Source organism: Zonotrichia leucophrys, chromosome 2 (assembly GCF_028769735.1).
Source record: "Zonotrichia leucophrys gambelii isolate GWCS_2022_RI chromosome 2, RI_Zleu_2.0, whole genome shotgun sequence".
Taxonomy (NCBI): Eukaryota; Metazoa; Chordata; class Aves; order Passeriformes; family Passerellidae; genus Zonotrichia; species Zonotrichia leucophrys.
In genome coordinates, this window is record NC_088171.1 from 146,027,920 (window position 1) to 146,053,045 (window position 25,126).

The following is a 25,126-nucleotide window of genomic DNA, read 5'->3' on the forward strand; positions in this document are numbered from 1 at the left end:
TAAAGTCAGAGCCACATTTTTTCACACTTCTTATTTTTATCCTTACTTTTCTCCCCAGAATTTAAAAAAATTTAAGGGTCAAAGCCATTGTTATTTTGCTTTACCTCCCATTTGGTCTCCCCATCATTCTCCACCAACTTCATTCCATGCTTGTTTTTAAGATGTCTGTTGAACTCCCATTTTGTACCATACACAAAGCTGCAAACAGGACATTTAATGCCACCTACAAGAAAACACAAATAAATTATTTGAGTTATTTTTATATAAATTCTTTCTCAACACAGGAACAACCTGCTTAATTTGATCCCATGTCAATCAAGCCACGTAACTGTAAAATGTTTTCTTTTAGCCATTTGTCCAATGTGAAATATGTTAATATTTAACATACACATCAGTGGCATACTTTAGTAATATTTTTTAAATGTGCCTTCTCTAATACAGCTGTTCTAGTTTTCCCAAGTTTCAAAACATTGGTTTTTTTTTTCATTAGCAAAGTAAACTAGAAGGCATTAACGATGCAATATTCTCTTTACCCAAATATCTTTGTTCTTGAGGTTTCTGTTATCAGGCAAACCGTAAATAAATTTTTCTGTCTACAAAATGATGCACAGCAAGAAGTTAGCACAATGTTTAATGTGTGAGTGTGCAGCATTACAGGTAAAAAATCTAAGCATGATAAAATCATGAAAATCCAATTTTTTATACAAGATTAAAGAGCTTTTACTTCTTTTGCTTATGAAATTTGTTTGGTCAAATGTCAGATCTCACTTGCTTGTAATTATACAAATAAATATTTCTCTTTTTTTCCCTCTATTGACTTAAGACAACATGAATAACCTGCATGTGATAAATTGTTGCATTAGGTGGCCAGAACTCACTGTAACAAATCTAATAGCAGGAACTGAGCTACCACAAGCCTGACTCCACATCATGTTCCAAGGCATCAAACACACCCACAGAAGCTGGATATAAGCCAAGACCTCGCTGCACAGTCCTTTATGGACAAGGCAATTAGAAAAAACATCTCATTTTACATTAATGGAAAGCTACCATATGGTAACCAGGTGAAAAGAAACAAAATTTTTATTTTGATAAAACAGAAAGTAACTACATCCAGTCTCTAAGGTGAGAGAGACTTACTTTCAGTGAAACTTACTGTTACTACACTAACCCTCTTCTTTGCTAAGTCTTTACCAAACTTCACTGTTAGAGCAGATGCTCAAAATTCCATCTCTAAGCAAAACTGAAGCAGTTTGACTAAGGAAACTCAAAAAGTTCACATTAGAACAGATTAGATTAGATTAGATAATATTATCAGTTACCAAAAATGAAATTACACATTAATTTCACACCCATCTGTAGTATTAGAAAAAACACATTGCTGTGGAGCAGTGAACACTTTTCTGCTTTGATATCAAAACCATTATAATAACACATCAGGTAAATTAAATCTGTAACTTTTGTCATTATGACTTTAATTAAATAATAAGTAATAGAGGCATAGAATTCAACTGGTAATATATAACTCCATGTCAGTGACTTGATATGGAAGTTCAAAAAAATTAATTTCTAGATAATTTTTTAGAATAATGGGTAACATACAGAGAGTGTGAATGAATTACACACCTTTGCTACTTTCAATAACAAAATTGATACTTGTAACAAAACACTGCAGGCAGATATTACATAGCCCCACATCTTCTTTCCATTGGCATGTGCTCTTTTATTTATTGGCCTAAAATCTCCACAAGATAATTCTCATTTTTTTTATAAAGAGAGCACGTGATGAGAGCTGTAAAACAGAATACTGAGGCCACAACTGGACCTTCATGCATGGCCTGCAAAAACAGCTGCACAAACACAAACCAAAATCTGTCTCATACATGTAAACAAAATGTTTATGGATGGGAGGGAGAATCAGTGAGGAGAAAAGAAACAAATTTAGGAAAATTTGTATGTGACTTGCCCAGTACAAAGTAAATGAAACTATAAAATAAGCCATCAAATGAGCACATAGACAGGGCCTTGCAGAAAAACTAGTGGGTAATATAGAATATTCTTCCCACCTTTGCAGAATATAACAAATTCTTATGCTGTTTGTTTTCCTTTATTACTTTATAATACTAAAATAAATGTCAAATCATAGACTTCTACTTAAACAAAGAAACACACACATACCCTGAAAAATCCCAAGCATTTCTCTGATCCTGTGGATTCCAATTTCTAACCACAAGCCCAAAAATTAAATACTGCTGTCTATCCTTGGCAATGCAGCTACTCCAATGAACACAGTCCCTCTTCTATGAATCATTCATTTATTTATAAGCTCATTCTAGGAATCTTGTGTACACTCCAGAAGTCTACATTCATATAAATATTTCCAATTAAGTTTATTTGCAGTGCCTGCAATGCAGTCAAAAACCAACTGAGAGTAGAGGAGATGAGCAAGTGTGAGACAATTCACTCTGGGCTCAGAAAGTAACTTAGAAAAAGCAGAATACAATACAAATAGATATAGACAGCTTTTATTAGATATTGATCTTTGTTCCTTTCCCCTCTCAATTTCTTTTCAAGCCTTTTTGCTTGCTGGTACTCTCTCCTTTTCCTTTTCATCTACAGAACCTTCATTTCAAAGGATTTGTTTAATATTAGGCCTGAAAGGTCTTTTTCCTTTATATGAATATATGAATAATTTTCCAAAATTGCTTTTCAGATCTATGAATACAGTAATTGAAACTAAATAGAAGTTTTTCTGACATCAAGGTGCAACTTCTGGCCCAAGCAGTTCAGAAACCCACAGAGTCATCCAAAGATTTGGGTTGGAAGGGACCTTAAAGTTCATCTTGTTCTGTTTCCCTGCCAATTGGCAGGGACACCGTCCACTAGACCAGGTTGCTCAGGACCTCATCCAACCTGGCCTTGAACACTTCCAGGCATGGGACATCCACAATTTATCTGGGTATTTTGTTCCAGTGCCTTACAGTAAAAAATCTATTTCTAACATCTATTACCTTGTATGATACCCAGGTGTCATATAAGACAAATATGACATTTTTGTCATACTGCAGAATATGTCCACACTAATCTGTTTGTGCTGTGTGAACCAAATACAGAAAACATTCTGATTTCCAAATCAGGAAAACTTTCATTAACTTCAATAGGATTCATGTTTATCACTTCCAAATGCAAATGTCTCCCGCCAGGAGCAATTCTCCCCCCAGTGAGATACCAACACACTGAGAAAAATTGATGTTTCTATAGCATGATAAGGAATCTCTGGCTTTATTTGGAGCCCAGGTGCAAGATACATTTGATGCATCACAGAACAGGAAATTGAGTTGGCAAAGGAAGCTGCATGTGGGAAATCACACCTATTAATATAGCTTTCTTCATTACAGAGCCCTGAGAAGAGACACTGACTTCATAGCTCCTACATGGATTTGATGCCTCATTACTACTCTAAAATGCCTGACTTTTCCACAGGTGAATGTGGAAATCAGGCACAGCACTACTGTCAGCACAGGAAATGTAAATTCTGTGTAAGGAGAGGAAGAGAAAGAAGGATGCAAAGGTAGAGATGGAAAGAACAGAAAAGGCTGCTTCTGTTGGGAGGGACCTACAAGGACCATCCAGTCCAACTGCCTGACCAAAAGTTAAAACTGTTGTTAAGGGCATTGCCCAATTGCCCCTTAAACACTGACAGCCTTCAGGCATTGATCACCTCTCTGGGAAGCCTCTTCCACAGTTTCACCACCCTCTTATGACCGTGTTCACAGGGGTCTGAGGATGAGGGAAGAGAAGAGGATCTGACTCCATGTTTCAGAAGGCTTGATTTATTATTTTATGATACATATTATATTAAAACTATACTAAAAGAATAGAAGAAAGGATTTCATCAGAAGGCTAGCTAAGAATAGAAAAGGAATGATAACAAAGGCTTGTGGCTCGGACAGAGAGTCTGAGCCAGCTCACTGTGATTCGCCATTCATTAGAAACAACTCTATGAGACCAATCACAGCTGCACCTGTTGCATTCCACAGCAGCAGATAACCATTGTTCACATTGTTCCTGAGGCCTCTCAGCTTTTCAGGAGAAAAAATCCTAAGGAAAGGATTGTTCAGAAAATATGTCTGTGACACCCTCTCAGTAAAGAAATGCTTCCTAATTGCAGTCTTAGCCTCCCAGGCACAGTTTTGAGCCATTCCTACATGTTCCATCACTGGATCCCAAGGAGAAGAGCTCAGCAATTCCCCTTCCCCCTCAGGAAGCTGTCAGAGAGCAATGAGGTCACCCCTGAGCCTCCTCCAAACCAGACAAGCCCAGAGCCCTCAGGTGCTCCTCAAAGGACATCACTTCCAGCCCCATCACCGTCTTTGTTACCCTCTGGACACAGTCATGAACCTTCACATCCTCACCTGGTGATCCCAGCCCTGAGCACAGCAGGATAATCCTCTGTTTTCCTGCTGCTTATTCTGTGTTTAATGGTTTAATGCAGCTCAGGATGGGATTTGCCCTCTGGGCTCACTGCTGGCTCCTGGGGAGCTGCTGCCACCCAGATTATTCCTGTCTGCAGGGCTGATCTCCCCACTCAGACAGGTGCCAGGCATTGCTCCACCCTGGGGGCAGAAGCTGACATTTGATCTTGTTAAATTTCATCCTGTCCAGTGTTCCAGTGTGGTGGGAAAAGGATATCGACCACAGGAAAAAGTTAAAGACTCCTCTCTCTCATCTCACTCCAATGTCTCCATTTTAAGGCTACTCCTGCATCTCAACAACTTTGCAGTTCTTTTGTTTCAGTGGAAAAGAATTACCTTCAGAAATGCATTTATCTGGCTCCCAAAGGGGACGGAAAGCCTAATCAGTGTAAGACTAATTTTCTTTGTTCCAAACATTGCAAGTATGATCCATAATTTATAGTAGGAGAATTCATTCTCTCATATCTATTCCTAAAAGTAGCTACAGACAAATAATTCCTTGCAGAGCTCAGATATTTGGAAAGTTAAACAAAGCTCCCCATAGTGAAGAGCTCTCCCTTCATCTGGGTGACTACAAAATAGAGGCTCTGAGTACTGACCAAGCAAATATTACTTGCTTAAAACAACTGCAGGTTCCCCATGGACTTGTACTGCCTGTGAAAATAATCATAAAATGATACTATATATTCCTACACTGTTATAGATACTTGCTTTGAAAATTATTTGGCTGGGGATTTTTTTTGACAAAAGGAAACAAAGAAATGTTATATAAAACCAACACAGACTCAGATTACTTATTGTAGTTATGTATTTTCCCCTTATAGAGCAAGTTTAAAGGGAGAGTCTACAACTGAGTTCTCTTTCTCTGTGTCATGATTTCAGTATTTTAACAAGGATTAATGCCTTCAATAGATAAATGTTATGTGTTAGAATAATGATTTGAAATAGCATTTAGAAACAACGTAACCTTAGAAGACTTACATTTAATTAATTATCTAATACAACAGCATTATTTTGGTCTCTATTCCCTTCAACAAAATTAGAAACTGAAGATTCCAAAAGATGAAACTGTTGGCAGTTTCTGCTAAAAAATAGGGAAAACACTTTCTAAAATTATGAGTAACAAAGAAGGAAACTTAACTTTACCAAGAATGGAAATATTTTCCACGCAATTTAATACTTAATCTGGCTTTCTCCTCTTCTTGCTTAATGTTCCTCACACCAGGCACTAGAACTGAAGGAGCTTTACACCCATAAATGTACCTGACTGTATAATCAGTTGTTTGCTTTGGTTCATCTACTCAGTGTGTAACAGCAAAGATACTTATGGGAGTCAGACTAATCCTAAATTAAACTGTGGTGATTTCTGCTTTACTACTAATACATTCTTAGCTTACTTACACAGACAAGGTGTGCTTCCTTTGCCCATAAAGCACCTTGTGAGCATAACAATTCCTAACCTGTTTTACCTGTACTCTCTTTTCTCCCCAGATTTTTCTAGTGGGGGAATAATTTGCTGCCATTTACTCTTCAGTCTCTTTCCTTATGTTTGTTCAACCTTACATTGAGTTCAACCTTGCAGAATTGTCACAGAAATTTATCAGCAGAATGGTAGAAATTTATCATTCATTTCAACATGCAGGGATACATTTCAACAAGCAGGGATACTTGACTTACAAAAAGAGACAAAGAGATTTAAATGATAAATGTATGCAACAACAAATAGCACAGTCAAGGTCAAACAAAACTTTGGTTCCCACACCCTTAAAAACCAAGAACAAAGGACACTGAATGAAGGGTAAAAGGTGGCCATCCCAGAATTACTAAAAAGGAATAATGATTTAACATATAGCACCCAATAAACTGAAGAACACAAACTGCACAAAAGTTTAGTTTCACAGCAAATTTGCTTCAGCAAAAAAACCCCAAACCAACAAATCTTATTTGGTGGAGATGTACCTTGCTGGATAAGAGTTTCAGCTGCAGGCTCCCCAGAGCCCGCATTGACATACTCTTCATTGGGATGCTTCCTGTTGTAATGTCTCTTCAGGGAGCCCGATATGTTGCAGGAATAGTGGCAGTGTGCACAGCGGAAGGGCTGGGGGCAAAAAGGAAAATGTTGGACTGTATTTCCTCCCCTCTTCAGGATACTGGGCTAAGCTGCAATGTTTTGATCCCAAGAAACCATGTTCATTTCTGGCTTGGGCATCTTTCAAGGGAACTCTCGAAAATTCAAAAGAAATAGAAGTTGTAACTAAACATTACCTAGATTTGGTACTTTTTATTATGTGCAAGACTCTCACTATCATAAGAATATTATCCAGTTTTTGTAATTCAGTAAATTGTATGTGTTCATAATTGATGTTAACAGGTCTGACCATGTGGAGACTCTCTACTATGAAATGACCTAGCTGCTGTGAGCTTTGGTCTGAAAAACAGCAGCAAGACAACTAAAATAACTGAAAGTACAACATGATTGTACAGCCAATCTAATTTAACTCCTTTCCTTTCCTTTCCTTTCCTTTCCTCTCCTCTCCTCTCCTCTCCTCTCCTCTCCTCTCTCCTCTCCTCTCCTCTCCTCTCCTCTCCTCTCCTCTCCTCTCCTCTCCTCTCCTCTCCTCTCCTCTCCTCTCCTCCCCCTCTCTCCTCTCCTCTCCTCTCCTCTCCTCTCCTCTCCTCTCCTCTCCTCTCCTCTCCTCTCCTCTCCTCTCCTTTCCCCATTTCTTTCACCTTTCCCTGGCATTTGCATTTCTCTGACCATTTGGTGAGCTGACTTTGGCAACTGAATTAATTGATTTTTTAAGAACACGTCTCTCTTCAAGTGACAGAGAGACAAATTCCTAAAGAAATAAAAATTAAGAAAACAAACATTTGAGCCTAAAGTTAACCTTTGATAATAACTTCCTGACTGAGATGTGTCACAGTCATAGGGAGCTTGACACAAGCATTAGGTCCTGGTAAAAGCATGCAGATGTTGGCTGAAGTCCTCAGGGAAAAGTCAAGTACCTCAAAATAGGATGGAAAATGTTTCATGCACAGCAGTCCCACCTAAAGCTCCTCAGCAGAAAATGGTTGGTACAGAAATGTTCATCCAGGAGCTGAATTTAAAGCAGGGATATGTCTGCAGTCAGGGTACATTGATTAGAACACTCTCCTAAGCTCATTGCTCATGATCTTCCTTCAGGTTCCAAATAGCAAAAATAAGGAAGAAAAGTGATGTTCAGACTCCCTTAACCTTATGCTTCAGAGGGTACTGTAAAATTCAGCTACTCAATATTTCAGAGATGGGTACTCTCTTTCTATTGCTGGAACTGTAATTTTTTAAAGAAAATAAAATGCAGACAGACTGCTGTGCTCTTGCAGCACTCCCTTGTGCAAGTCATGCATGTTCCCTGCTCTTGGATAGCAGGATTGCAAATTCATGGAGCTGGGAAATATGACGGATTAAAGGATCATTAGGTCACATAAGTAGTGACATTTCTCTGAGCCTGATAAGCATGAAAACAACTGGCCTAGAAGGAGGCAAACATGTTTTGAACTCCACTAAACAAATACTCCTGATTGATCTAACCCAGTGTTCAGTTCTCTTGATGATGTCCTGAATTTCCACACTTATGTGTAGGCAGATCCCAAGGTCAGAATCAGCTGCATTTCAAGAACTGCACTGTGAGTGCATTCATCACTTTAGCCATCAAAAAAGGGAAATTATGTATTCTCATTTACAATAAATATTTTTAAAATGTAAGTGTGGAGCAAAACCACACACTTTAGACAGAAAAATTGTTTTTTTCAAAATGTATCATCTCTTTAGATGACTTGTTTTGTCTTCCAAAACTTAAGTCATCATTGAAAAGACTGCTTGCCTTGCTGCTTTGTGCTACTTGTTAAGAATGCCTGCAGTGTCCTCTTTATAGAAGTAAAATGATCTGTTAGATAATGAAAGATGTTACATATGAAAATAGTATCATGTTTTCAAAAAGAAATATGTTCACTGTTAAGATAAAGCCTCACATTAAAATGAACATTTTCTTAAATAAAAAATACTGTTTTTTTCTGGAAAAGGAATCAGTATAACTCCTATTTACTGAATATAACATTTCACAATACATTACATTAAGACCTATCATGCTGAGAACCAATGTGAAATTTAGAAATAAAAACATACTCCCAGTTATTAGAATAAACTGTATCTCTAATCTAAATACTTAATATAAACATTAACAATTTTCAAAACACTTCCCAATGCATGTTTCAGATAAATGTTTTAAGGTAAGTGTTTTAAAATTAATTTTCTTCAATTTTCTTCAAGTATATGAACTCATCTGTAGTCCAAGAGACTGGCAAATTTGGGAAAAATTTGAATGAACAGTGATAGTGGGGATTTGCTTCCATACCTCCCCAGGACTTTTTAAGGTACATATTAGATTCACTCACTCAAGGACTGATAATCAAACCAAATAAATTTGTTTCATATTGCAACATAGAGATATTTTTGTCAAGTAAAACTATTAATTACAAATTGGTCACCTATAACCCTATAACCCAATAAAATAACCCTATCTAAAAAGTCTGAATACAAGGTCAAAATTTCCAAAATATTAAATGTTTATATACTGTTAATTGTCATCAAACAAGAAAATGTGCCAGTTTTATTACTGTTATCTAAAGTTCTGTGTATTTCCTAATCACTTTAAGCATGATTTATATGTCTTCTTACCTTGAAAGAGACGTGTTGTTCCATATGACGTAGGAGCTGTGGTTTCTGGGCAGCTGTATAGTCACAAACTGTGCATTTAAACTGCTTTCCTGCAATGGGAACAGCAAATGGAATAATTTTTTTCTGTTTAAGTTCAGAAAACTACTGATTTTATTTCCTTATTAAGATAAATTCCCAAATGCCAAGAATGAACAATGAACAATAAGAGAAGTCTGGCACTTGCTCTGCAAAATTTTGGTTAAATAGAGCTAAGAGCAGAATAAGGGAGGAAAAAAGGCTTGAGTGAATCTTTAAATTATAAGCATTAAATGCTCTGGATTCTCCTGGGGTAGACACTTGGGATAGAAGAAAAAGAATTGTTATGGTGCACCCTAAATGGAAGAAGGAAATCCATTATTTACAACTGTAGGCACAGCTACTTTGCTGTTTGTAAAACACACTTGGAAACCCTCAAAACACCAACGTTTGATCTTGTTCACATGGGTTTAGTTATTTCTGTCTCCAGCACTGAATTGTTATGATTCAGATACATTTTCCCCTCAAAGCAGTCTCTCTCACTAATCTATTTTTCCCTTATGATTTAAATGAACACAATTTCCTTCCTTTTATTCTCTGGGTTTCATACTCTCTTTCTCCTTATTTTGCCTCTAAGATTCTATCAGTCCTGCTACCTGCAGCCAAATTACAAAGTGCATTAAATACTGAAGGAACTTCATTCCTGAATTAAATGTGCTCAGCTGGTAAATTGTATTTGAATGATGTGGAAAAAGGATGTTAAAAACTATTCCAAAAGTAAAAGAATCAAAAGGTAAAGGAGAAGTAGAATAGACAATGTTCTGTATAATCACAAAGTGATGGGGTTTCTTAGATTCCAGATGCTGAGGAAAAAGGTAAAAGCATTTTATACCAAGTGTGAAAGTTTCTATAAAACACAGCTAAGAAGCACCTTCTGGTATCTAAATAAAATAATGAAAATCAGCCTTTCTGGTTTACTTCTACCCACAAGCAGTAATGACCCTGGACTACAGAACTGCTTGTTATCATGTCACTCTTGAGAAGTCTGTCTTCTGGAAAAGCATAAATCAGACACAAAACTACTTTATATTCCATGACTTAAATTGACCTTGCAGGGCTCTGATATTTGAACAAAAATTGCTTGGATTCATAAGTCAGGAAGACAAGACTCATAAACAGTGAAACAGCTTTCAAATTCACTTATTTGTGAAATAACTGAAGAACCCTAGATGTGTGCTGCTAAGAACTTCTACAGTGCTGTCACTACAGGAAGGGACACTGGGCAAAGAGAAACTGTCACTCAGAATGCTGAATGTCCCCTGACAAACCACATTCCTGATGACAAATGGTGGACTTAGTGAGGAAAATTACTTAAGACTCCACAGACAGTGAGATCCTGCTTCCACTGGAGACAGTGGTCAAATTCACCCTCCAAAGGTACTGGGAATTTCCTGGAACAGTTTTGGAAGTGTGAAAAGCAAGGCACAAGAGCCTAAGTCTTGGATTTATTTGTGCCAGTCAAAAATGGAGTCTTAACAAAAAGGAACACAGAGTCATGGAATGGTTTGGGTTGGAAGGGACCTTAAAGGTCATCTTGTTCCAGCCCCCATCACCCTGTGATGGGCTGGGACACTTTCCACTAGAAGTCCCTGGAGTTATTCCAGAAGATGATGAGTTTGAAGCCAGATAAAGAAGGCTCCTGGTAATAACAATGCCTCTAGAGCCAAGGTTACAGCCTGACCTAGCAGTAACTTATAAAAGAACACAGTTCCTCACATGGATTTGAATGGTTAAAGCTAGCTTCACACTTTTAAACCCAATCCAGACATGGCTAGATCCTGCTCAACTATAGTGCTGTTCTTAACAACATTGAATTTAAAAGCAGCTTCAGATGAATTGCATTAATGACTTATACACACATAGATTTGTTCAAGAAATCCAAGTAACACAGGTGAAAGCAAATTCAACTTTCATTGCTGAATTTCCCTATTTGATTGTGCTGGATAGTGAAAACAAAACAGAAAGGTTTTGAAATTAAACCCCATGAGGGGATTTTTTTTTTTTACAGGGCCATAGAAAGAGACCTTTTCATTTTTCTTGTAGACGGACGATTCTTGAAATTTTCTTTTCATCTGAATACAACAACTTGCCTCCTTCTCCTAGGAAGAAATCAGCTGAAGTTTGCATTTAATAAGTAAAATCTTGATTCTGACATATGAAGCTTAGATGCATGTGCCAGACCTACTTGGTACTGATCAAGTTACTTCAAAATACTGGAAAGTACTTTTTGAATAACAAGTGGTTTACCAACACACAGCATTTCTGCAATAACTTTGGTAATAAAACAATAACTATAATCTTCCTGTAAGATGTAGCATATTGGTGTAAAAAGGATTGTTTCTTCCACTTGAACACACAGACATAAGCATTAAAAAATATCTCTGACACAGAAACTTCAAATATATTCTAAAAATGTAACAGAGCATTGTGTGCTTTCTCTGAAGATGTAATTTGAAAAACAAAAGAATCTAAATTAAATGGTCAATAAAAAGTGGAATGAGGTTTCACACAATTGCATGAGTAACAAAAATCAAGCTACTAAGTCATAATGAAGATCTGTACAACTTATTCTGCTAAATAATTTACTTCAGTATGATAATCACAGAATAATAAAATACTGTTGTGCCCCAAACTTTGATATAAAATGGGATACTTTTCTGGATGTGCTTCTTGCTTTTTTCAGTTATCATCACAGAAATGATAAAACTGCAGGGCAAATGAGGTGCTGAGTGTGAGACAGTGCCCAGGTATGCCAGTGGCTGATTAGACACCAGGATCCTAATAATATTCTCATAGAATAAAACAGTGAGAGATTTAACAGCAAGAGACAGAACTACTGGCAATTTCAAATTTTTATCGAAATAAACAATTCCCTGTTGGAACAAGGAAGGCATACAAAGCCAATATGAATTTCAGAGAAACCTAATATTTCAGAGGCAGCTGTCTTTCACATAAATTAATTTCACAAAGTTTTGAATTATTTCCCAAATGGTGTCTCCTGGGAATAAAAAAAATCTGTAAATCACACTGAAGTGTTCAACTGAAAAGCATTTGTTAATAAGGCCTGTGGTACAGCCAATATTTATTGTCCTAAAATAGATTTAATAAATAGATAGTAGATTTAATGCTCTTACCATCAGCAGTATGAAGAAGTTTATGGCTCTTCAAAGTGCCTTTTGATTTGAACTTTTTCCCACACATGTCACAAAGATGGGTTTTCTCTGTGCTGTGACGATTCATGTGAGCTTTCAAGTTGCTCTTGCTACGAGTGGCGTACTCACAGAGGGAACATTTGAAGGGTTTTACACCTAAAAATGAAATAAATATACTCTGAAACAACCAGGCTGTGCCTTTCCAGGCTGGACATTTGCTTGAAAGAAATTTCAGATCATGTGAGCAACATGGACAAAGAGAAACACTTCAGAATTTGGATGCCTACAAATAAGAAATTTCATTTACAGCTTCTGTGTAAATAATGCTGTGCTCATTACAGCATCACTTAACTTGCTAAGAGAAAAGAGGAGTTCTTTCACAATTGAATATTGCTCGACTGAAGCCAGGTACTGAGTTTAGCCAGGAAAATACTGATATTTGGGCCTTGCTAAGCCCACTCTCGATTTAGAAGTAAAATCCAGGCTGCCTGTGTTTATGCCACGTTTGTGTACATGTCTCCCTCCAGAAGTCTTCAGGTAACTCCCATTCTCTGTTTACTACAGCCAACAGTGAGGAAACCTGTTGTAAGGAGGACTGCTTCATTAGGCAGTTAACATGAAAGCACAAGTTAAATGTGCAAGCTGTGTTTTATGGTTAATTAGTATCAGATTTGCTAATGGTTCAGGCAGATACAAGCACTTAAAACTTCTCTTCCCTCAAATTGTCCAAAGCATACAAAGAAATACCCAGTGGGTCATCTAACAGAAGGTCTATAAGAACAAAGTAAATCCTTCAAAGAAAAGCTGAATAAATCTGAATTGGCAGAGTAGTTCAACAGTTTCATGAGGCTCTGCACATTTTAGATTGATACTCATGACCTTAAAATTAGATTTACAAGCATGAAGAATTACAGTCTGCTTTAAGCAGACTTGATTGCACACTTTGATTTGGGAAGAAATTTCTATTCACCTCCTCCTTCTGCCAGGTTGATGGCATGGGTTCCCAGTTCCAGTCAGAATAAAAGAACTTTGTCTGTGGAATACACAAGGAATTTCTCTAACCTACATTCTGCCTTACCTAAACTTCTTAAAGGAGGAAAGGCCACTGGAGAGGAGCCCTGCTCTGTTACACAGGTGGGAAAGCTCAGAGTTAGAGCATTCAAACAAACATACTGAACTATCTATATGGGAACACTTTGGAAACAAGATACCAGTTTGAGAGCACCAAATCCCATTATCCCCTTCATGCAGAGGGATGGCTGAAGAACCTAAAAACACAGGCAATCTGTTCCACAGATTACTAATGGGACAAAAGACCGTGTAAGCTGTCTTCAACCTCTTATAAAAATACACAGACTGAGTAGACACAAGATTTTACTGTCTAAAGATTTGAAATTCAAGGCATTTTTAACTCATATGTTGCCTTATTACTGGAATTTCTCCCTAAAAATGTCATAAATGTGATGAGCATTATCTTAGGGGATTTGATCACTGTCTGTGTCAATGGCAGCTAGCTGCCATGCTCTGCAGGATTTAATTAAAATATTCACAGAATTTTATGTATACATCAAAGCAACTGGATTTCAATTGGTTTACTAAGAGATTTCCAGACCAAGGATTTTTGGACAAATGTAAAAGGAGCAGCAGAGACTCATAAGAAGATACAGAAAATTATTTGTTTGAAAATACTGAGCATGTATTTAATTCACTTCTCCTTACTCACAGAGAATTCTTTATAGATGTTTATGAATGTGTTCTGGAAAAAATTGCATTAGAATTTTAGTAATTTTTATAAAACATTTAAACTGTCTGTTAATATTCTGAGTGTGAAATTCTGTGTGTGATCCAGAATCCATTTAACTAATTAATTAACCTTCAATGTAGCTTAAAGTTTTGCATTCAAGTATAGAAATAAACTTGAATCTATTTTTTTTTTTATGTCAGCAAAGCTTCAGTGGAACATGAGACTCATTATATGCCCAAAAGCTTAAAAGCAGAGTTTTACCTTCATGAGCCCAAATATGACGTTGAAGGTCTGATCCATTCTTCATAAAATAAAAATCACAGTGGGGACATTTCACAGCTCGTTTTCCAATGAGTCCTTTCAGCTGAACTCTTCTGCCAAGAATCTCAGAAATAGTAGTCATTGAAACCTCTGAGAGAAATGCAAAATGTAGTAAGAACCAGAAAGACTTGAGGCAATTTATTTTGTAAGTAATACTGAAGAGCTAGATCCTGATTCGGTCCAACTTTTAAAAGTTGTATTTCCCCTACTGCCACTCAAAACTGACTTGAGCAAAGAGCACAAGGACCTTTTTTTCCTTCAGGCCTTCTAGGATGCTCTGTCCTTTCCTGATCTGTGAACTCACTGTCCTCACTGCTGCCTGTTTAAAAAAAAATAAATATTTTAAATATAAAAAAGCTTGGTTGGGCCACTGGCACAAAAGATCATTTTATCACTGTGACCCTTCCCCATAAGCTAAATTGGCAATTTTTTCTTCAATATTTTCAAAAACTTTATTCACGATTTCACCTCAGATTTCCAGATGTCAAGGATCTGAAGACAGTTCACTTCAGCCACAGCTACAATGGTCAGAACTCTGATAATCAGGCACTTTAAAGGGAAAACCAGGCTCATGGAATAAATGTGACTGGAAGGGACTTCTAAGGTCACCTACTCCAAGCAGAGCCAACTTCACAGTTCCATTTTCAAAGTTACATCCAGTTGCCTGGGGTCATATCCAGTCCTGTCCTGAACATATCCAAGGATGCAGATTCTACAGCCTCTCTTGGCCCACTGCAGTCTTTAACCATCTTTACAGTCAAAACTGTTTTGCTAGTTCTAGTCAAAATCTTCTTGTTTCAACTGACATCCCTTCACTGTACAGCTCCAAGAAAAATCTCCCTCTGTCTTCTTTTTAATTAGATTGCTGAAGACAGCAATTAAGATTCCTCTCCTGGTCTTTTTTTATTCAAGCTAGACACACTCAGTTCTGTGTATTTCCTTCATATGAGATAATGTTTTGGTTGTCACAGTGAAAAAGTTCAAAATAATGAAGTTTAAATTAAAGTGGCCCAGACACATAATGAAAAGATTGCCAGATGCTTTTAAAAATAAATCAAATTGCTCAATGCACGTCAGATGAATGAAATGCTATCTCTTGACTTAATGAAAGTACAACACTCATGAAATCTAAACCTTAAGACATGAAAGCTGGTGACATATTATGCCCCAAATGTTATAAACTTGAAAGTTCCTGTCTAAACTTCAATTTTTACCAAAAATCACCTTGTCTCCTGATGATCGGTCCCAGAATGGAATCACAAAAATCCTGCCTGAACTCATATGCGCAGGGAAAATAACCTCAAAAGGTAACTATAAAAGCTCATGAACTGAGCAGAGATAAGTTCTAAGGTACCAAAAAAAAAAAAAAAAGAAAAATACAGCCATAAGTGTGAACCCTCATTCTGCCTTTCATGGCTTAGATCCTTCACTCATGACTGCAGGCTAGGATGTCTGCTCAGTGGGGAGCTATGGAAGCTGATGCCTCTCATGCCTCAGAACTATTAAGAAATATATTAAATCAGACAGTGGATGAAAGGTAGATAATTCTGAGAACTGGGACCAGAACCCAAGACTCTTTCTTCACTGCTGAGTACAAAAATCATTGAGCAATAAAGCCAAGCTCTCTTATCCCTTTGGTTTGAAATACTGCTCTGCCAAAGTCTACGGAGATTTTTGTCTCACTGCCTTCATGGGACCAAAATTCAACTCCTCTGCAAATACAGAATAGGAAAGACTACTTTTTGATTTCATACTTTCTACTTGATGAGACCGAAGAGACAAGGGAACAGGGCATGCAGAATGATACCAAGAAAGGAAGAAGAGGGGGAGTTCTAGAATATTTTAATGATAAATATGAAAGTACTTCAGTTTAAATTAATTTTTGATATGTCACTTTAAAATTCAATACATCTTAAACAGTACTCATCTTTCCTTTGATCTTCATTAATTTTAATTTATGTTTTTGAAAACAACTGCATTCATGCCACTGCAGTATTTAAAAGCTTATACCATCAGACCCCTCACATTTATATGGCTTGTAATTAAGTGTGTTGTACAAATGAAGGATTTCTTCCTGATTACAAGGAGAAAATTCACAGAAATAAAAAATATTTGTGCATTAATTCTCCTCCGTATATTAAAACAGGCTTGTTGCATAACTGTTGCATAGGCATATCTTAGATGTAGTATTTCTTTAGTGCCAGAGATACATCTAATAAATCTGCTATTCTGCCTTTAAGCTCTATTCCCCCATGATACAAGAATGAAAAATGAAAACACAAAATCATAGTGCAGATTTTCTTTCTGAACCTTACTTCTATTGTAAGAGTTTAAAAGACCCACTTGAATTAAAAAAATAAAATTGCATTATACTTTTTTTAGAGAGATTCAGATACCAAATGAATTGTTCAGGAGTATTTATAAATCCACAAGTTTAGTACTTCAGGGCTCCAGAGTTAACTGGTATTTCTGGACCTCAGACACAGCACACAGTGATCATTCAGCAGTCAGTGGACAAGAACAGGCTAATGACCACATGTAAGGGCACAGAACATCATTGTCCTGCCAGTTCTCAGATCCTGCTATTCAGGAATATCTCCTATGCTCCCTGCCTGAGGCAGCACAAAGGCTTTAAAGGCCCAGTTCTTGAGATTCAATTTCTATGCTTACTGGAGTTATACCTCCTGACTACAGTATAGTTCAGAAGCCTTTTCTCATCTCAATTTCCTGCATTAGACATGTCCTCTGACGTACGACAAGTGCTCTGCAAATAAAGAGGTTTAGTAACTAAAGAGCTGAAGTGGGAGTTAAGGAGCAAATTAAAGTGAAGGAAATTGTTTAAAACACGGGTCTAGCACTATCTAGTGGCAGTAGGAAGATAAACTACTGCTTTACCTATTATGCTGTACATCTGACAAGAAAGACAAGGAAAGTTACATCCCTTTAGTTGTTTTTTTTCCCCTTAGATTCAGTCTGAGCATGACCAGTGTTTTCCTTCTTTGTATCCAATTATGTCAGGTGATAAGGAGCCCTTATGAATTAAAGAAAGTGTCACCTCTCCCTCCTCTGCAGTAGCAGCAGGACTTTCTATCCAACATAACATAGATCCTGAGAAGCAGGAAATTAGGGACACACCAGTGTGATTGCTGAGTTCACATCAGTGAGTTTAAATCAGTCCCCACTCCAGCATTTTGGCATCAAATTCCCAAGATCTGGGAAAGAATTATTTACTCAGGCACAGCACATTGACTCACCACATTCATGTTATCTTGTACTTGCACTGATAAATCAGGGCACCAGAATGCAAGGTGTAAACAGAGTTTGGGGCAGTTTGCTGGATCCAGACCCATTACTGATTCCAGTAATGGAACTTGCCAGCTCCATTCCTACTGGCCACACCAGATCCCAGCTGGTTCTAGCAGGAGCCCTGCTGCAGACCCCAGCTGGCCCTGGGGCTCCAGCCCAGCCCCAGGACCTGGGCATGCACAGGGCCAGCTCGGCATTCCCATCAGGCACCTACAGACAACTCATGAGCCCTGAACACATTCCTGTCAGTTCATGTAGGGCCAGTGGGAATTTCACATCTCCTGGGCTGCTGCAGGATGTCTATGTGCCTGATCCCAAACTTTCCAGTGCTTAATTTGAATTCACCCTTTGCCAGATGAAGACAGATTTCTCAGCACAATTACCTGACATATTCCACAACACACTCAAACAGGAACACTTTTCACTCTAAATTCTAACATCTGCAAAACCAACACAATTCTTACTCTAAACTAGTTGAATTAGAAATAGACTCTTCTCCTTCTTAGAAATATAATCACATTACACTGCTCATTCTAAACCCTTATGCATTTATTGCAATAGACTGAGAAATCTCCCTTGATTTCTTTTTCTTACCAGGGTGATTTGTCTTGATGTGAGATTTTATAAGTCGATCTTCAGAAAATGTCTTCTCACACACAGGACAGGAATAACTCTTTTTATCCTTAAGTGAGAAAGAAAGAGATTGCATTTTCAGTCTACTGGTATAATCACTATAGTCATTATTCAGTAATACATGGTTCTCAACAAAGTTATAATTCAAGGTTCGGTTTTTAAGGAAAAAATGAATGTATTTATAGTGAAATAAGTGAAGGAGAAATATTAAAAGACTCTAAGCACATCATTAATCCTCATGAATACTGGGCTCCAAGTTACAGCAGATGAGAATATGCACAATAAATGCAAGCATTATCTTCTGACTGACTCTGTAGAAAATCAGGAGTTGAAAGATCAAGTCACATAACAGAAGAAAATGTATTTGATGTAAGCAGTAATATTTAGGGGTTTTTCTTCTTTTTTTTCACAAGTCCACCCTTCTTATACCAGGATCAGATCTTACCCTTCTGAAGACAACCACCACACTGTGGATTTATAAAATTGCCTGAAATTGAGTAGCAGAGTTAACAATGACAGATGCCATTACTTATTCAGTGTCTACATTTTTAACTACTTTATAAATATTCAGCATTTTATGTATTACCAATAAAGTCGTATTCTATTATTTTGATTTAAAGACTACTGCGGATTTTCTCAGTGTCTCTGATGTTATAACAGATTTAACACTATCAGTCAAGTTCAACTGGAGAGTTTTGATGTCATCTGTTTTTATATGTAATTTTAGTCTAATTGCAATTTTCCTGTTTTTACAAATGCATCTAACTTCTAAAAATATAGAATTTTCTCCATTACACTTTAATTTAAACCTTGACAGTCACAATATAAGTTGGAGAGATTGATCCTTCCAGAAGTACCTGCTGGCACTGGATGCTCAATCCAATGAGTGGGTCATAGTCACCTCTGCACTGAGTAGATTAATTTATGAGTGGATTATCAAAACCACAGACTGAGGGAGTCTAGTTAGTCCTGACAGCTGGGCAGGTGCCCAGGTAACACAGTACTTGGTTGGAGAGGTGCAGCTGCCCACCCACCAGAGATCTCTGAAAAGGTGAGCTGAAGCCACAGAACAGACACTGCACTACTTATTCCAGGAGAGAAATATTTCCTGAAGAGTGTGGAAGGAAATTATTGATCAAAATAGGACAGACCCCTGTGTTATGAAGGAGAAATCTGGAGATCACAGGAGGGTAAGGGTCCTGGACTCTACCAGTTTCTGACCTTTGACCAAAGAGCATCTCTGATAGCAAGGAGGACTCTACAAGGAGGTCATTATTGCCCAGATGCTGCAGTGGTACAGCTGTACATGGACACCTCTCTTGAAAGGAAAGCAACAATTGATGGGTTTTCATGGCAGATGGGTTTTGGACTCTGATGCAGCAGGGGCAGTCAGTCTCATGTACCTCTGAGAAACAAATCCCTGAAGTACCTACAAGTTAAAACCAGCAGTAGCCCCAGAACACTTGGGCTGAAATATCAATAAATACTCCCACAGCTGTAGGATATGGAGCTCTCACTGCCCTTATTGTGGCAGTGGCACAAGGAGAATTCTGCCTGAGCTGAAAGTCTTTTGCTCCAGTGAGAAAATCAGGGACTGGGGATGGCAGCTACACAAGTTTTACCACCCTGAGGGCTGTACCTTATGCAGTTGGGGCTGTCAGAATTTTAAGCCCTAAGAATCTTAAGGGAAAAATAGGAACATCAGAGAATACTAGCTGAGTTTTGGAAGTGATTCAAGGAGCCTACAAAGTTGACAAAACCTTGAAAAAGAGCTGTTAGTTTGTGGAATTAGGGTCTCTGAAATGATATAATCTAAATCTGCTAGTGATGATTTTGGATTTCCACCTGAAATAAAGATCGGCAGATTAATCATAACAAAACTCCATAGAAATGTTTGCACCATTTCAAAGATGTAGTTGCATGATCACATTCATAATTTGGCACATTTAAGAAAAACAGCACAAAATCATTTAGGGGTTCTTGAGCTGAAATGTGTTGACAGATCTCAGTCTGTTCCTCAAACTTGCTATATATCTGATTTCAAAATATACATTTAAATAAAGGGAAAAAATAGTGTACTTTTAATGTGCAGTTGGGTGTTGCTGGTCTTTAATACTCATTGAATTAAGCATTTCTCAGTGTGGCCAGAACATTGAGAAAAATGTTAAAAAAGAGAATAAAAATTCAACACTCCACTACACACACATTCTACTTCAGCTGAAGTGCTGTTAACTGTGACAACTTCACATTCTTATTAATATTCTTGAGGAAGGCAAGGCTATAAGCCTATGTCTTAAAGGAAAAACCAAAATAAACAGTAAATGCATCAAGACCTACAGAGCAACATGAATGGATGGGTGCTGAGAACTCATCTTTCCACAAGATGATTGATGGTAACAAAATTCTTCAATAATGAAATAATGCCAACAGCTTTTTTCAAGCTGTTAGAAAGTTATCTGCACCAAGTTCTGCAGAAGTGATCTTCAAAAGGGTTATCATTTGTAGTGTAACAGAGCATGCCTAGGAGCACTGAGTCCCCTCTAAGTGTGGCTCCAGTTCCTCACAGAGGAACCCAAACCTTTCCCTGCTGGGTACCCAGGCCAGTGCCAGAGTACTGGAGCTGATGCTGTCAGCTTGGAATGCTTAAATGTTCTTCTGCTGCTGCTCTAAGAGCTTGTGTGAGTCCTTCAGTGCAATCCCATCAGTCTCAAAACAGCCTTTAAAGATCCCCTGCTGCAAATGAAATATTTCAGAGCATCCAGACCACAACATAGAGCCCCAGAGAAGCTCCCCTGTTCCACAGCTCCAGTTCTCCAGGTGCCCTGGCCATAGGTGATGACAGAAACTCTTTGAAAGCTGAGGTTGCAGAAATACCTGAATCACATTCTCAGCATGCAGGTTCTCCTCTGGTAAGAATGAAAGTTATTTTTCCTATGCTTTAAAGGAATACCTGCCTTTTAAATGCCTTTGAAGGCTTTTTTGAACAGAAGCAAAGCATGGAGAGAACTGCATCTACCTTTGTAAGAGACCAGCTGCAAACTCCAATCAGCTGTTTAAATTTCAAAGGAAATCACTGCGTAATATTTGCTCAACACTCTATTAACCAATTTGAGAAAATATAAGAAACTTAAAATAATTCCTAAAAAAAGGTAGGTTTTCGACTGAAAGTGTTGCTTACATTCCATAAAACAGGAATTTAATTAGGTATGTAAGTATTCTTAAACTAGTGAAAATAGATTAGCCTAATACTATCACAAGTTTTCTTGTTTATACTATTTCTTTATTAAATAAGGCCACTTGCATAATAATCACAATACATTTCTCTTTATATAAATGAATTAAAATTGTGCTAAGAAAGCATCAGCTATATTGCATTACCCATTTATGGTGCTCTGAAGAGAATTTTATTTCTCTGAGGCATGTGTTTCAAGATAATTCAAGGGGTAGGTATACAAGTATACAGTCACAAAAATAAAAATTAAAATCCTCTACTAAATATTGGCACTCACAAAATATTTCCAGGAAACGTTCCCACAACTCAATTAACACAACATTTGATTGCGTGATTTTGTAGAGGAAGAGAGGACCAAAGCCTGCTCCCATATCTACCCAGATCAACAGAAATTTAATTTCTAACACCCATGGGATCAGAATTAGACCTCCAAGTTACACTTCTGAGGAGTGAAGATTTCCAGAAATCTTCACCACAGTTGTCATGATGTTCAAATAAAAAATTTCCCAAAAGATTCCTGCATTAAACTGATGTCCCATTAAAATGCAACTCATCTAAAGGATGTGATGTACCCAGGAGACAGCTGTGCACACATGTGCAGGAGGCTACAGAAAAACATGCAGATGTTTAGACAGATTTTTCTGAAGTCTGGCAAGACGTAGAACTCAGCTCACAAAATGACAAGCACCTGCATACAGCACTTAAGCATTTTTTGGTGAAATAACTTTAGTAAAAACAAATGCTAAGCTGACATTCATTATGGAAGTGAGGACTAAGAGCAAAAGCTGCTTTCCAACAGTGTGCCTGATCATTAGACCAGAGATGTTTTTGTTAACTGCTTCCCTTTGCAGTACCTTGCATTGACTGCTCAGCAGCACTGCTCCACAGCCAGACCTGTGACCATGTGCAAATTTACTCTCCTCAGGAAGGGCAAATAAGCAACCAGAGCCTGAGAATCTCACATCCTACCAACAGGTACACTATTACATGAAAGGTCATCATGGAATTTCTAAGCATCCTTCCAAAGACAAGAATGATTTACATTCCAAAATGTGCATCAAAGTAGGTGCAGGCACCTAATAATGGGTGGTGGTTCTGGGTCTGAAGTGCAGTTTTATAGAGGTGATAATGTTGCAGTATCAATTACATACATAGACTTAAAATATGTTCAGAGACAAACCTCTCTGTGATGTTTATCTGCTCAGCACAGTGAGCATGGCAAAAACCACTGGGGGTTGTAAACAAACTCTGGTACCTACTTCAGCACTGTTTAATTCAACACCCTGCTCTTCAATGTTACCATGAGCTCATTCATAACATAGACTGTACTAAAGCAATTTGAAACTGCCCAGCTCTTTCCTAGGTCCCATGACACTGAAGTGATTGGTCATGTCACAGTTTGAACTTTGGAGGAGCTCAATAAATGCCAATAAACATCAAAAATCTACAATAAAAGCCCTAGGAGCAAAAGATGAGTACTGAAAATCAGAGAATATATACAAAGTTTTGGATTTGAATCAAGCCACACCTCAGTTCCCAGGTGTGGGATCTCAGCACCTCAGGACTGAGGTGCCGAGTCACCGAGACCACCCTTGGGGGGCTCGGGAGTCCTGGAATGTTGCCAGAAGTGTCTGGTGGCTGGACTTTGATCCTACACGGGAGACGACACCTGTATGAGGATAGGAGGATTTCACCGGGGTGAATGGTGAAGGGATTAGTTAATTAGAGGGTGAAACACAGGGTTTAGGATTTCTGTACAGGGGGGTTTAGAGAAGTAAGATGGAGGAATTGGGGCGTGTCCTGTCCTTCTTCTTCTTCTTCTTCTCCTCCATCTTCTGTGGTGATGGTGGCACTTTGAGATTGGTTGTTACTAAAAGTGCACTGGGCAATAAGGGTGAAAGGTATTGGGGAAAAATGATAAATATTGTATACGCAACTTTGGGTATAAAGATAGGTGACCGCCCGGAGGGCAGGGAGTGTGCTCATGGCTGTCTGCTGAGCAGACCTCTGTCGGGCCGAGAGAAAATCTTTTAGATAAACAATTAATAAACACCGAGACCGAGAAAAGAACTGAAGCCTCTTCTCGTCCTTTGAAACGCGGGCTGCCCAAGGCCACCCCGGGCCTTTTCAGGCCATCCAAACAGCCGAAAACCGGACACCCAGGCTTCAAAAGTAAAAATCTTCCCTGTAACAAAAATGTGTAGCAAACACAGAAGGCAAGAGGCAGCACATTCACACTCCCCATCATCATCTGCCAGGGAATAACCAACCCCAAATTCAGTGCAAGACTTGAGTGCTGCACACAGAGCAAGGTGGGTGGCTGTACAGTGATATATACAAGGATGAAGGGAAAGCTGCTTTTCAATACCCACCATTTATCTCCTACAAATAATGCAGGGATCCAGCTGAAATGCAGCCAGCAAGGAGGTGATGCAGGATACACATCCACACAAGGAACTGAACTGAGATTTCAATATCTTCTGCCTCCACAGAAGTTAAATTTTAATATTTATTAAGAATTGATTTTTCAAATGAAAATTAAAGTAGATTTCCACATTTAACTGTGCATAGATATACATTTGAAGAAGTGGTCCTTTTCACTGAGATATGCATGGAGTAAATATACCAAGCAGTGGGCACAAAGATCAATGTGAGAATTGCCAAATTCAGTTACTAAGTAAATTCTAATACATTAATTTTTCAATCCATTTAAATGAATATATTTGACAGTAAGCATCAGTAAGCATGCTTCTGAAAGATTGTGCCATCACAATGCTTTTAATTATGAAATCCATTTTCTCAGTTCTATCTAGAATTATGAAAATTCTGTTCCTGGTGGGAGCTGCTGGACATTCATCACACTTGAAAACCAGGTACTTATGGAGGGATTTAAGGAGAACTAATTGTAGACTCTTTTTTCTTAAGTGTTCTTAAGAATCAGTTGCACAGATTTTTGCTATCACATAGGCATTGTAAACAACACGAATTCAAAAAAATCCAAAAAGAATGTCTATTTTGTGGATTTTCTGCACCTTTCACAACAAATTCAGATTCCATTTCAAATATTTACAGAAGGGGAGGACACAAGGGGGGAAATTTTTCCTTTTTGTGTTATCTCTTCTGTTTGGTTTTAAAGTTCTTCAGAAGTAGCTGCTTAAGAAGAGTAGGTGAAGTGTTGCTCTGCTCCAAATACCTTTAAAGTAAATCCAGCTGTTGGAAATACTGACCAACAGCCTACCAAGGCCTGGTTTCAGCACATGGCACTCTGAGGGCTTTCTGAACAAGACAGGAACCTTTAAAATGAGATCTCTCTGTGTTTGTCAATACAACAGAAAATGTTAGAAGTTCAACTGCAACTAGGTGGAGATACTAAGAAAAAAATCCCTTTTAACAACTTAAATATCTTTTGTCTGTAGTAATTAGGAAGAACATATTCCCATTTTACACAAGTAATTTATTTATGAAGGCAGG

General features: G+C 37.9%; 1 protein-coding gene across 2 annotated transcripts in view; it reads right to left on the bottom strand.

The window, feature by feature from the left end:
* ZFAT (zinc finger and AT-hook domain containing) overlaps window positions 1–25,126 on the bottom strand; it is a 125,066-nt gene that overhangs the window by 15,763 nt on the left and 84,177 nt on the right. For both annotated transcript variants that reach the window (XM_064706718.1, XM_064706717.1), the window contains 6 exons: window positions 18,385–18,472; window positions 14,425–14,574; window positions 12,402–12,575; window positions 9,193–9,281; window positions 6,435–6,573; window positions 105–223 (listed from right to left, as the gene is read on the bottom strand). In XM_064706718.1, the coding sequence (XP_064562788.1) occupies window positions 105–223; window positions 6,435–6,573; window positions 9,193–9,281; window positions 12,402–12,575; window positions 14,425–14,574; window positions 18,385–18,472 (759 nt within the window). The remainder of the gene's footprint in view (window positions 1–104; window positions 224–6,434; window positions 6,574–9,192; window positions 9,282–12,401; window positions 12,576–14,424; window positions 14,575–18,384; window positions 18,473–25,126) is intronic.